Below are 12,238 nucleotides of genomic sequence, written 5' to 3'. Positions count from 1 at the left end.
GAAAATGTTATCCATTAACGATCTAGAACACATTCTCTGCACCCCTTCTCCCCCCCTCACCCAAGGGAAAACTAAGGCAGGAGAGAATGTGTCCAAAGACAGCCTTTTCTCCCCATTGCTATAGTTACTTGGCAATTAGACCCTCTCAGTTTAATATCGAGTATTTATTATTGTATGACTCCAAGGTGATGTTTAGAACACGTGGTTTTGAAAAACCTGTTTTACATTTCGCAGTCTGGCGTGAGCTACCTTCCCTCCCTTCTTCCCTTGCACTCTCTTCTCCTTCCTTTCCAGTCTTTTTGTCAGCATAGAAAATAAAAATGTGAAAAGACAGAGGAGGATGGGCACTGAATGAAGCTTCAAAAATCCCTACCTTTCCCTGATGGAAATCTAACTGTAAGAGGTTCAGATCTTCTATCACCAGTTGACTTAATTGTATGCCTCACTTAAAGTATTACAATAATAGGATTGTTCACAGGTAAACATTAGGGATTGACATAAATACTCTGTGGGTTGTTGTTCAACAGATGGCCATCAAGCAATCAAGTGACAGAACTGGGAAGAATTGTATTTCCCTAGGGAAGAAGCTGTGCAGAAGCTTGCAGAGGGCACAGTCCCTGCTTGTACCCACAGCTGGAGAGCCTCCCTGGTGCTACACCAACCACAGCTCAACTCTTTAGGCTGTTACTTGTCTTTTCACCCTTTGCCATAGCTTGTGCATAATGCAATATGGAACAAATTCATATTCACCTCAATATTTTTTTGTTACAAAACTACAACCGACTTCCTTTTAAATCCTGACTTCAGCCTGGGATGAGTATATCACCTCTTCTGGTGCAAAGCACGTTTTCAAACAGTCCTATAGCATCTCTCTTGTCAGTTCCCTGTTGGGCATAAATGTGTTCCCAAACTCCTCTTTTCCAAAGAATACACATGTAAGTTCTCGCATATTTTTTAAATAACATGAATCCCCTCCCACACACATTTTTTTTCTGCCAAGAGCAGCAGTAATCTGCATAAGAAGACAGCAGTGTAGGAGTTATCTGCTTGAATTGGTTGACACAGCCATAGTGGGTCCCCACTTGCCCTCAGAATGCTTCTTTCATGTTACAGAGAGAATGAAACCCAGGCTGGAAATATCTCTTGGTCAACACTTCAGTTATTTTTTTCCTCACACTTAGAACCAGTGTTTGCCAGCAGATACTGATGCTTATTTTCTTCTTTGAAAGCCTCCTTGCTACTCAAGCCACAACAAAAAGAAGTCTAAATCCAAATTCTGAGGGAAAAGAAACCTCCCCTCAGCAAGACATTGCCTTCAAGTGGGAAAAGTGCCAGAGACTCCATTTAGTCTACTTTGCTATTCTTATTGATTTTATGTGGAAGGCACTCAGATACTGTGGGGATGAACAATAGGCTGAGGGCTGAGGTACTGCGTTAGGAAACACAGCTTGTGATGCAGTGATCATTCAGCCCTTTCATAGTGATTACATTCACATTAATAAGTTCATCCTGCGTCTGTGCTAATGTATTTTCATGCCAGTTTTGCAAAGCTGATGTAATGTTATATTCAGTGGTGCAGTACTGCTGGTTACAGTTGTCAGGTACAGCTGATTGAAGTGGAACTTTAAAAAATGGAACAAGATGTGTCACAGCTCGTTGTGCTAATTCTGCTTTAAGCTGCTTTTGCCATGAATATGAAGTTTGGTTCAGGAACCTGAAGGAAAGCACTTGCATGGAAAGACTGATCTGAGCTTTTGCTAACTCCCGTGTTTTGGCTGTCTCCTTTGATGGCATCAGCACCACCACAACACATCTTCATTTGATGTGTGCTACTTTGTGATCCATTTTTTAGTTTGATTATTGGAAAGGAACTGTTGCACTGTACTGATAGAGATTGTCTAACAAATAATCCTGCAGAAAGCACTCCTTCTCAGCTCTTTAAGTACTTTTTCTCCATTTGCCCGTGTCACTGACTAATTCTATGCAGATTCTAACTAGTGAACCGTGACTATTGTATTAAGAAGGAATCCAAGCCCTTACAACTCTTTTGGCTGATATATTAGCACGCTTCCAATGAAGTGCAGCATGTCAAGGAAGAAGTAAAGGAATGGAAAGTTTTGTTTCTTTCTGGTGCGTTTAATCAGCTTCTTCTTGCTTCTCTTTTAATGACAGGCTGCAGACATTATTACTGCAGTTAGTGACCAAGTTTGACAAGAATGTTCTCTATACTCTTCGCTCGGGCTAAAGACTGTTCTGAGAAGTCTTTTCTATTGCACTTTCTATGCTTAAAATATAAAGGTAAAAGAGCAATCACAAGCACAGAAGTAAACAGCATCCTTGGATACGCAATGAAGAGGCATATGCTGAAAAACAAACAATCTCAGTAATTCTGCAGTCTGCTTTTTGGGACTGATATTTGAAGAAAGCTTCATGGTCCTTTTGTGAGCAGGCTCTGCTGGGTTTTGTGTGGTGAGGATTCAGATACGTCTCATTGACTTTTGCCCATTGGCATCACACATTCTGTGAAACACAACTGGGTGGAAATCTATGGGACACAGAAAGAGTGTGGCTGCAAATAACTCCAGGGTGCTTCTGAAGGCACTGTTCTCATGAAGGTGGGCAGCTACTTCTGGACTGAAATAAAAAATTATATGGACGTTTCAGGCTGCTAAGTGTATTGCCTTATATTTCATTCAAATGAACCTCTAAGGCAGGCAGTATATCTGCCTGAATGCTGACCAAGGGTCTCGTTTTGGAGCCTTGTTTTAGCGTTCTTGGTATGGGAGGAGGAGTGCCTCAAACCCCTCCAAATGGACAGACAGCATGTTGCTTTTTGCTGAACACTGTATTTTGATTTTCTCATCAGCTCTTGTACTGTATTGCAAGAGTACCCTCAGCAAAGTTGCCTTGGAATTGGAATGGGAGGGAGGCAGTTCTTATTGTTTGTGTGGCTATTTTGACAGTGTGTACAAAGATCTCCATAGTGAGAACTATCTGTGGCTTGAATACGAAATTCCAAACCATTGGGTAGCATTGTAGGTACCTTTTTTCTATATTAGTTTCCAAGAAACGCTCAGTTTTCAGCCTCAAATCAAGTGATGCTGCTGGTTTACTGACTGACTAATAAAAACCAGCAAGCTAAACTTTACCATTGCTGGAAGTGGAGACTCTTGCAGCAGTAAATTCAATTTATGAGAACCCCTAATAAAAAGTTTACATATCTTTCAAGTGCCTCAAGCTGGACATGAAAGAAAATGGGCAATCTGACTGAAAGAAGAAGAAGAAGAAGAAGTCTAAGATGTCTTTTTCTTTAGTGGAAAAAATGAGTATTTGGTGAAGCGTTAAAGCTTTCTTTAGGACCTGGTTTCTAAGCATGTTCTCAGTCACATTTTGGTCCTGGCTAAATGCTGGAATATACAAAATAAACAGTGTTCCACCACGCATGCAACACATGCAAGGAGGATAAAATAAAAAGCATATCGTGTTTGAAGGAGTTCTGGCTAAATGTGACAATGCTAAAAAAAAAAAAGTATTTCTCCTTTTGCTTCCTTGAATATAATCAAAAGTACAGGGAAAGCATATGTATTCTATAGTTGCTGATTAAAAGATGAAAAGCCTTGTTATTAATTACACATGAATCTGATGTTGTAGGGCTGTTAAGCCACCAACTAACATAATTGTTTGCTTCCTTTGTTTATAGGCCCTCATTCTAAGATGCGTAATGCCTGCTGCTGAGCCTTTCGAGCACACCCTGGCTGTAGGTGGATGACTCCATGCTGGAAGGTGAAGCCTGGAGCGCAGCTAATGCTACCTCACAGCACTCTGATCTACTGAATGTCTCCCACTCAGAGACTGAATTAGCTTTGTTTTGTGTCAGCCCCTCCAGGAACTGCAACAGAAAGTAGGATGGCCACAACTGTAGTTACATACAGGGGGCTTTCTGCCAGCTGAGATCTCCACACTGCAAATTGCAGCTTACCAGGAAGAGCTTGCTCCTACATCTTAATAAACAAACAGAAACATTCCCTTAAGCATGTCCTGCTATAAACAAGCAAAGCAAGCAGCTGGTCCTCATTTGAAAAGATGTTACATCAATTTCAAAAGAAATCTGCAGATCTTCTTAATGCAAATATTTTTGGGAAAACAAAAAGCAGCTGTTTATGTTGCTTTATACCTATTAGCAGGAAAACACAATCCAGGATGCTTGTATTTCTTCTTGTAAGAAAAACATCCTCTTGGCATCAACATTCATTCGGATCTCAAATTGTTTAAAATATACTAGGCTGCATCAATCTGCTTTTGCTCTGTCTTCAGCAAGCAGCTAGAAACCTTTTTTGTTCATTAACTGTAAGACCTAAAAGCAAAACAGTCACCGAGGAGTTTGCACGAGTTCTGTAACAAAAGTTGTGACATTTAGAATATGTGTTTTCAAGTTTATCTGCTCTGTCCTCCCAGACCCTGCTGCAAGGAAAATGTGCACGTTAGATGTGTGCAACCCTGTAAGAGGAAGGAATAATCTACTGAGTAATGAAGGCGGCCTTTTCTTAATTACTGCTGGTAGGGACCTCTGAAGGAATGTAAGGACTGAAGGATGTGGGGACTGGAAAATAGAATGCGTTTGGATTGCTGCATGTTACAATGTGGCGTCAGGGAGGTTAGGCTGAACAGTACTGGCGAAGAATTGAATTTGGAGACTCTAGAGCAGGAAATGCCTTTTGAGGTCATGTGGCCTTTCTACTAGACATTATTTCCCATCCTAGGGTTTATTTGGTAGTGTTTTTTTCATGTGCTTTTGTTTGTGAAGTAACATAGCTCCTTTTTTTTTTTTCCCTGAGGTTATCATTCTTCTGCTTTCCACTCTTTGCCTCCCAGAACCAACCAAATGTAGGCCAAGGCTAACTTAGAAAAATGGGTGACAGCAACAGCCATCAACAAATAGGACAGTTTGTGTTTGATAATTCATGTGATAGCTGTTACATGGGGATGTGGTCATGTGTTGTGCAAGCTGAACTCCAACAGTTCCACTTCGTGCTGCCGGGCAGCTCGTGCTAACACGTCACATCCCTGGAAATCAGCTTGTTGCCTTGAACCTGAAAGTTGCAGCTGTTTTGCCCTGTGTTGTTAAGTGAAGTGAGCACAGCCCGAGTTGTCATCTCTTGGAAGGTTCTGCTTGGTATCTGAGAGCTACTAAAATTCACAGCTGAACCAAAAACATCTGTGATAATGTCTTAGTGGAAAGTCAGAGCTTGGCCTTGGCTATCTCCTGGCGGGCGGATGTACCACAAAACGTCACCTCCCAGGAAAAAATGAAGCAGTTCCCTTGAGAATACATAAGTTCTATTACAAGTGCACACAGGCCGTGGTTTCACACCATTGCATCAGAGCAGGAAGCAATGCATGACTCCACTTGACAGCACTGCCAGTTTCTACAGCAAATGAAGGAAAGCAAACAGAACAAGAGCTGGGCTTTTGGCTCACCACGGCCAAGCCCGCAATGCAGGAGCCAGGGAGCACCAGCAGAGGGTTCCAGGGATCCTGGCACCAAAGCTCTTGTGAAGCACAGCCCAAAAGATTGCTCCCAAAAAGCTGCAAAGGAGAGCTGTGCCACTATTGACTCATACATGCTCTGCCATGGCTGCACAGGAAGGACAGTCAGAAACAGGGGCTGGTTTTACCTGAGATCATTGAAAGGCAAGTTAGTATTTCAGGAATAGATTCCTTCCTAGGACAGTCAGAGGAAAGCAGAAATGTTTTATTTACACGTACACCCAGACCCACTGATTTTATTTCACAGATGAGACGTGTATCAGCTTCTTGAGCCCTGAAGTCATCAAAACGTGCAAGCACCTGCTCACCTTCCAGCAGGTACAGCATGCTTTACGGAATCAAAGCTAAGCTCCCAGGCAAGCTGGACACTTGCTGTTCAAATTAGCCTTGTCCTTAATTAGCCAGAAGCCGACTATTCCTCATCACCTGTCCTTTGGGGCTGAGGGAATGGAGGAGTGACCGGCAGCACACCTAACCCTGTAAGTTGGCGGTGCTAAGCGCTGCGCTGCCCTCCCTTCCACCTTGGGGCGGTTTCAGGCGTTCGGGCAATCCGGGCGGAGCCACGACAGCAGCGCGCCGGCGCGCTCCCGCAGGCCCCGCCCCTTCACCTGATTGGCCGCGCTTCTTCCGGTCTCAGCTTTCCCCACCCCCGCGCTGACGTTGGTAGCGCCTCGCACTGCCCCCCCCGCCCCGCTGCTGGCAATGGTTCCTTCCGTCCATCTCTCCCGCCCCGTATGCGCGCAGCGCTCCATACTTGGCGATGGCCGGCGAGCCGCGCTCTGATTGGTTGGACTGCGGCGGGAGGGCAGGGCGGCGCGGCGCTGACCCGGAAGTTCACTCCTAAGCAACGGCGGAAGTGAAAGGGCCGCGGCCTGCCTCGGAAGGAGGGAGAGCGGAGCGGAGGGGACCGGGAGGCGCCGCCGTTGCCACCGCCCAGCGCAGCCCCGCCGAGCCGCCATGGTGAGCGTCGCGCGGGCAGCGCCGGGACCCGTCGCTTCCAGCTCCGCGGCCGCGCCCCACCGCTTCCTTTTCCCTCCCCCGGGGCGGCGGTGAGGGAGGCCCCGGCTGCGGCCTGCACCGGGGATACACGGTGGAGGCAGGCCCCGCGGGGGGCGGTGGGGCAGGGCCCGGGGTTCCGTAGGGTCTGGCGCCTCGCGTTGCCGCCGTCTAACGGAGCCGGAACAGGCGGGCGGAGCGCTGCCTCGAGCCCCGCGTCCCACCGCAGCTGTGCGGAACCAGGAACCGGAGGTGTGCGGGGCGGCCGAGCCCGTCCGGGGCGGCACCGCTGCGGTGTGCGGTGCTCCCAGGGTTCGGGTTGGAGTCTTTGCCTTCTGCAGCCGCGTAGCACAGTCCGGCTGCGCAGTGCTGGCGGGATGAGCTCGCCCAAGGGACAAAGCCTTTGGTTTCCCTTTGGTACTGTATGCGGAGGGGGTGCAGCCCTGGGGTTCCTGTCCACTCTGGGCGCACCCAGCAGTAAGGGTGGAGCAGTCCTGCTGTGCCCGGCCCACCTGGCGGGGTGCCCGCCGAGCCCCTGTAACACAGCGTGCCTTCAGGGCTGTAATTGCTCTAGTGCTTGGTACTGCTCAGGAATTTGTGGTTTGACGTTTTTTAAGTCTGTTCAATTACAGTTAGGTTAAAAATGTACCTACTTGTCTGTAAAGACTGGTTGAGTAATCAGTCCTTTGCTTCAACTGTAAGAATTTCAGAGGCTGAAGGTCCCAGTGATTCCACCACTTACACAGCACGGGATGAAGATCTTTGCTTTCTAGTGGAAGGTGAAGAATGCCTATGTCCAAGATTCTGTGCCCGTTGGAGCAAAGCTGTGCTTGGCACCTGAGCATGGGATTGGCATGATGGAGCATCTAACTTCACCTGTGAATGTTAGACCAAGAGGCCTGGCCAAAGTCTTTGTGCATGAGACCTGCTGCAGGATTTATTAGTCAGGAGTCCAACCAACTGTTCTGACTTCTGCCTTAGCAGAAATCCTCACAGAGAAAGAACTGAAGGAAAACGAGCAGGTTTCATGTAAAATGACGGTGGTGATACCTGCTGCTTTTAAGGGAATGCAAAAGTATGCTGTAAGAATAATTCAGTTGAGGTGTGTGACTTTATCACTCTTTAGGGGAGATAGAGCACAAGCCCTTTAGAAGTTTTGTGAGTGCTGTAGGCTTTTGCTGTCTTCTGATTTCTCATGTTTAGTCATGGAGAGCAGTAGGCACGGGAGAAACCTGACCAGGATCTCCAGTACTGTGTTAGACTCAGCTGTTGAGTGGACTTCAGGTAGGAACTTGTGGTAGCCACCCCGTTATTTGTGTGTTGTGGTGGCTGTGTACACACCTGAAGGCTTGTTCACAGAGTGGGGCAACTGGAGTGTGGTTTATCCAGGTCTACTGCAAGAAAGGTCACCGGGCTTGGTTGCAAGAGGCAAATGAGCTGTGGTGATGTGTTAATAAAACCTTGCTCTTAGAACCAGCGTTATGCAGACAGTGCAATTCCGGCACCCAGTTTCAACTTCAGTTCCCTTCTAGTATTTAGAGTATCCCCAAGATCTTTTGCTTTAGTAGACAATACTCAGATGGAGCATGAAGGAGCTAAAATGGCACTGGCACTCACAGCTGCTGTTTTATGCAGGTGCTACCAAAACAATATAAGATTTGTGAAACTGAACAACTAAAGATAACGCTTTCTTCTTGAACTCTGAGTCTGTTTCTAATCGTGTCACTCTGGAAACCCATGGCATCAACTCAGGGAAGGTTTTCAGTGCTTACAGCATGTCCTTTGCACCTTGTGCCTTCTGAGAAATCCTTGTTTGAGTTATTTTGTAGACTCCATGTTTTGTTAGCCAAGTATACGAGCTTAGATAAATGCTGTCTTAAAAGGCAAATTCTCAAAGTAATCAAGTTGGCAGGTATTGTTGGGATAGGGAATGCTGTCACTGCAGTGATGCTAAATCTTTGGCTTGAGAATATTTGAACCACGAGCTCTTCAGTCGGGATTTCCTCATATGGTAAATATACATGCTGATATCTTATTAGTTGACATCTGGAATAAATCAGAATGAAAGCACAGTTTAACTCTTTTGAATTACTATTTTTAGTGCTTATTACATAAGTAGTTAAATGATTCTGTTTGGGAAAGACACATTCTACAGTTGTTAGCTGGACTTCTCAGTTGAGTTTCCCATGCAAAGGATGGCTGATGAGCTCCAGGCTGTGCACGGAGAATTCTGCCTGCCTTTTGGAGGTATGTTTGGTCACAATGAAGTGGTTCCTTACTCTAATTCAAATTGTAGAGCTGTTTTCCTCCCCTTGAGATGGTGCACATCATCGCTGTGCTGCCTCGAGTTTTATCTCAACATGAAGCTGTTTCAGTGTCTTCAGAAGTGCTAGCAGTCTTACTGCCAAAGTGTGAAGTCCTGGAAGGTAACTGCGCAGGCAGCTGGGGCTGGAGTTCAGGTCTGTGCTAAGCCTGGTTTCCTATCCTGCTTCTATACAATGCAATGATAGTGTTTTTTTCCAGACAAAGGGCAAAATTCCAAAAGTTGAAGATGCTCAAAATGAAACTGGTTTTCTGTTTTCATATGTATCCTCAGTCAGTCACTGTGCATTATAATTTCACTCTTTTCTCCTGATTTATGCTAGGAGTTCTCAAGAGTTTGGGATGCCCAACCAAACCTTTGTCTCTCTTCTCCTTGTGCACAAGGCCCAAAGCATGTGTATTGCCCCCAGTTTGCCCGTTTTTCCTAATCCTTTGCCATTTCCAGCAAGGAAGGGAGAAAACCACACTTAAAACCATGGGATTTCAAGTTTGAATTTCCATTGTGAGAGGAATTCATGTGGTGTGAAGGAGCAATGAATGCTTGGGCGCTTATAAACCTTTTTCCACCTTCCTGGTCCCTCTAGCTGTGCTGTAGTGCAGGGTTTGTTTGCTGGGTTATGTTTGTTTATTTACTTATTTAAAAAGCTTTTCTAACTTGAACAGGAATTTAAGGATGAGTGCTGGTCAAGCAAGTTTTCAAGATGTCTCCCTGCTGCTTTATCTGAGTGGTTTTATTATGAGGAGAAAATGGAGAATGCTTGAGGAAGCTGCTCTGCTTGCTTCCTAATTATAAAGTTGTAATTTTCCACAATGGATTCTGTCTGGGTAATGCCAAATGGAATGGCAACCCAATCCTTCTGGCTTTTTAGATGCAACAAATCTCCGATTTCAGGAATCAGAATGGGATCTGTTTCCTATCTGTGGTTGTCTGAAATAGGCTTTTATTTAGAATTACTTTAATTGCATTAGGTAATACGTGGTGCTCGGTTTCCTCGAATGGTGGCTTGAGTCCTTGGCATCAGAGAATCAGACTTCCTTCTATTATTTGGTTCTCTTCTTTGGCCCCACTGTCCTCCTTTAGGATTTAGAGTGGAAGTGTGCAGTGTGCTGTGAGCTTGTGCTCTGTGTGCTGCCTTGTCCAAGCTGGGCTGAGGAATTGCAGAATGCATCTGTAGGCACTTGACTTATCCGGCTGCCCTTCCCATAAATTACCTGCTTTATTCCTGCTGATGCAAATTCAACCTTGCTGCTTTGTATTCCATCAACGTAACCGGTGTTATTTACCAGCACGGGGTTGATTTGGGAGTCCTGCCTCTTGGTTTCAACCCATAAGACATTGCTCTAAGTGTTCATAGCTGTGCTGCAGAGCAAGTCATTACTGATGCTGTTCTTCTGATTGCGGAGAGGATGTCCTCCAGGTCTTTCAGTTATAGAAAGCAGAGCAGAGTTCTTGCTTGGTGCAGTGCCTTGGGATTTCCATTACCTCCTTGTTGCAAAGTGGGAGGGTGAGCAGTCTGGGCGAAAGCAGAACCTGGGATCTGAGAATTTTAGCACCATCAGCTAGACAAGAACAAAAAGAGCACTTAAGACGATTTTGTGCGGTTGCCTTAAGCCATCAATCCAAGCCACCATTAATGAAATACTTCTTATTTCCTCTGGGAATTTTGTGTTCTTTCAGGTGATACTTTCTATCTTCCGTGTTTGCTAAAGTGCTGAGCTTGCAAGTGATGTCCTGTAACCTGGCTTCCCCTTTTTGCTTTGGGAAATAGCTGGATTTAAAAAAAGCTTGCTGAGGCAGCTGTGTGATGGCTGTGCTGGCAACTTGAGATGGGCTCAAGAAACAAGAGATGGTTTTGTTGTTTTTTCTTTTGGTAAGTTAATTCAAAGGATGAGAAAACTGTGGAATGAGGTAAAATATCAGCTGCGTCACGCTGACTGCAGCAGGTGAAAACTGCATTTATCCAGCAGTTCCTATTGCTGTGCAAATCCAGGGGTCATCTTGGAGAGGTTTGGGTGCAGTGCAGAGTGCAGATGTGGTCTTGGCTCAATGCTGACTGCTGTGCTGGATGGCCAAGTACAGCTTTTGCATGGCTGCTGGTGCAGGTGGAGGTGCTGCACAGTGTGGCCAGGTGAAAATTGGTCAAATGGAGTAACTTAACTTTGTATGAAACCGAAGGGGAAGTCTGACATGGATTGGGATTGGCAAATAAGTGCCTCAACATAACCTGTCTCTGTTACTTAAATGTATTTAAACCTTGGAAAGCAAATGCATCTCTGGATTGCACACTGACTGCAGCTCTGACTTGGGTGTAGGTCAGGCACATACATAAACAGCAAGAGAAAACATGAAAAAACATGGAAACATTGGGTAAGCCTTGGAGTTATGGCAAGGGGAGGAATTCCAGGGTGCGTGAATATCTTATTGGTTGGAGATGGGAATTTCATGGCCTCAGTACAGGTGAAACCACTAGCTTCCTAGGTTAAAACTTTTCTTACCACCGGATCCTTTGGATGAAGCTGAACTGTTTGCAGGTTTTGAGGTGTAATCAGCAAGGTGCATTTCACTGGGCACAGCCGAAAGGCATATTAACCTACTTTTGTGACCTTTTAGGCAATCGGAGAATGCTGGGGGATGAGAGCTAATTAGATAACCTCTCCTGTCTCCTCGCTGCCCTGCCAAGCATCCGATTACTTGCCAGAGTTATCCCATGAATTTACAACCCCAGCTATGAGACTTTGGGGCACTGGAAAGTGCTGAGCTAGTCCCAGAGCAGTGGGCAGGAGCTCAGGGCTGCACTAACAGCCCAGCATGAAGCTGTGTTGATTAGGTTCTCAGTAAGCATGTCTGTTCGTAGTCATTTGGTGATAGGGTATGTGCCTCCCTGCTGCTATAATAACGTGTGCTTTCTCTCCTGTTTTTGATGTTAGTAACTTGTATGAAAAAAATCTAGGTTGCAGTTTGCTGGAAGGAGAATGCAGATCTGCCAGGCCAGGAGCAGCTCACTTTGTGCAAGGGGAAAAAAATCTCCATCTGATTTGGGCAGCTCCTCTTCTGATGCTTTCGTGACCAAGTTGATTGGGATGTGAAACAAGCAGCACATAGGATAAAACAGTGCTTTGAAGAGATCATCCGGGATTAAAAGAAAGCATCGCAAGCAATGCATTCACAGATGGTCAGGATGGCAAATGGCAGTGTTGAATCTCAAGAGCTGTTGGGTTTGTAGTGATTAGTTCTTATATTTAAAAATAAAATGGAAGGATTTCCTGTCTCATCACACCCATCTGAAGGTGCTAAATGACTTGTGTGTTGAGCTGTGAATATCCACTGGTAAACAAGTAGCTTTTTTGAGAGGCACCAAGGTCTGATACCTCA

At 45.4% G+C, this 12,238-nt stretch overlaps 1 protein-coding gene across 3 annotated transcripts in view; it reads left to right on the top strand.

Annotated features, from left to right (window-relative positions):
• Positions 1-6,389: 6,389 nt before the first annotated feature.
• CAPZB (capping actin protein of muscle Z-line beta subunit) overlaps positions 6,390-12,238 on the top strand; it is a 52,867-nt gene continuing 47,018 nt past the window's right edge. For 2 of the 3 annotated variants that reach the window (NM_001173529.2, NM_205437.3), the window contains exon 1: positions 6,392-6,507. In NM_001173529.2, coding sequence (NP_001167000.1) covers positions 6,505-6,507 — 3 coding nt within the window. In that variant the 5' untranslated portion in view covers positions 6,392-6,504. Of the gene's footprint in view, positions 6,508-12,238 lie in introns of all 3 variants that reach the window. The other variant, XM_015296835.4, reaches the window with a different exon arrangement.

The sequence above is a fragment of the Gallus gallus genome, chromosome 21 (genome assembly GCF_016699485.2).
Source record: "Gallus gallus isolate bGalGal1 chromosome 21, bGalGal1.mat.broiler.GRCg7b, whole genome shotgun sequence".
Taxonomy (NCBI): domain Eukaryota; kingdom Metazoa; phylum Chordata; class Aves; order Galliformes; family Phasianidae; genus Gallus; species Gallus gallus.
This window is presented reverse-complemented; position numbering and strand designations above follow the sequence as displayed.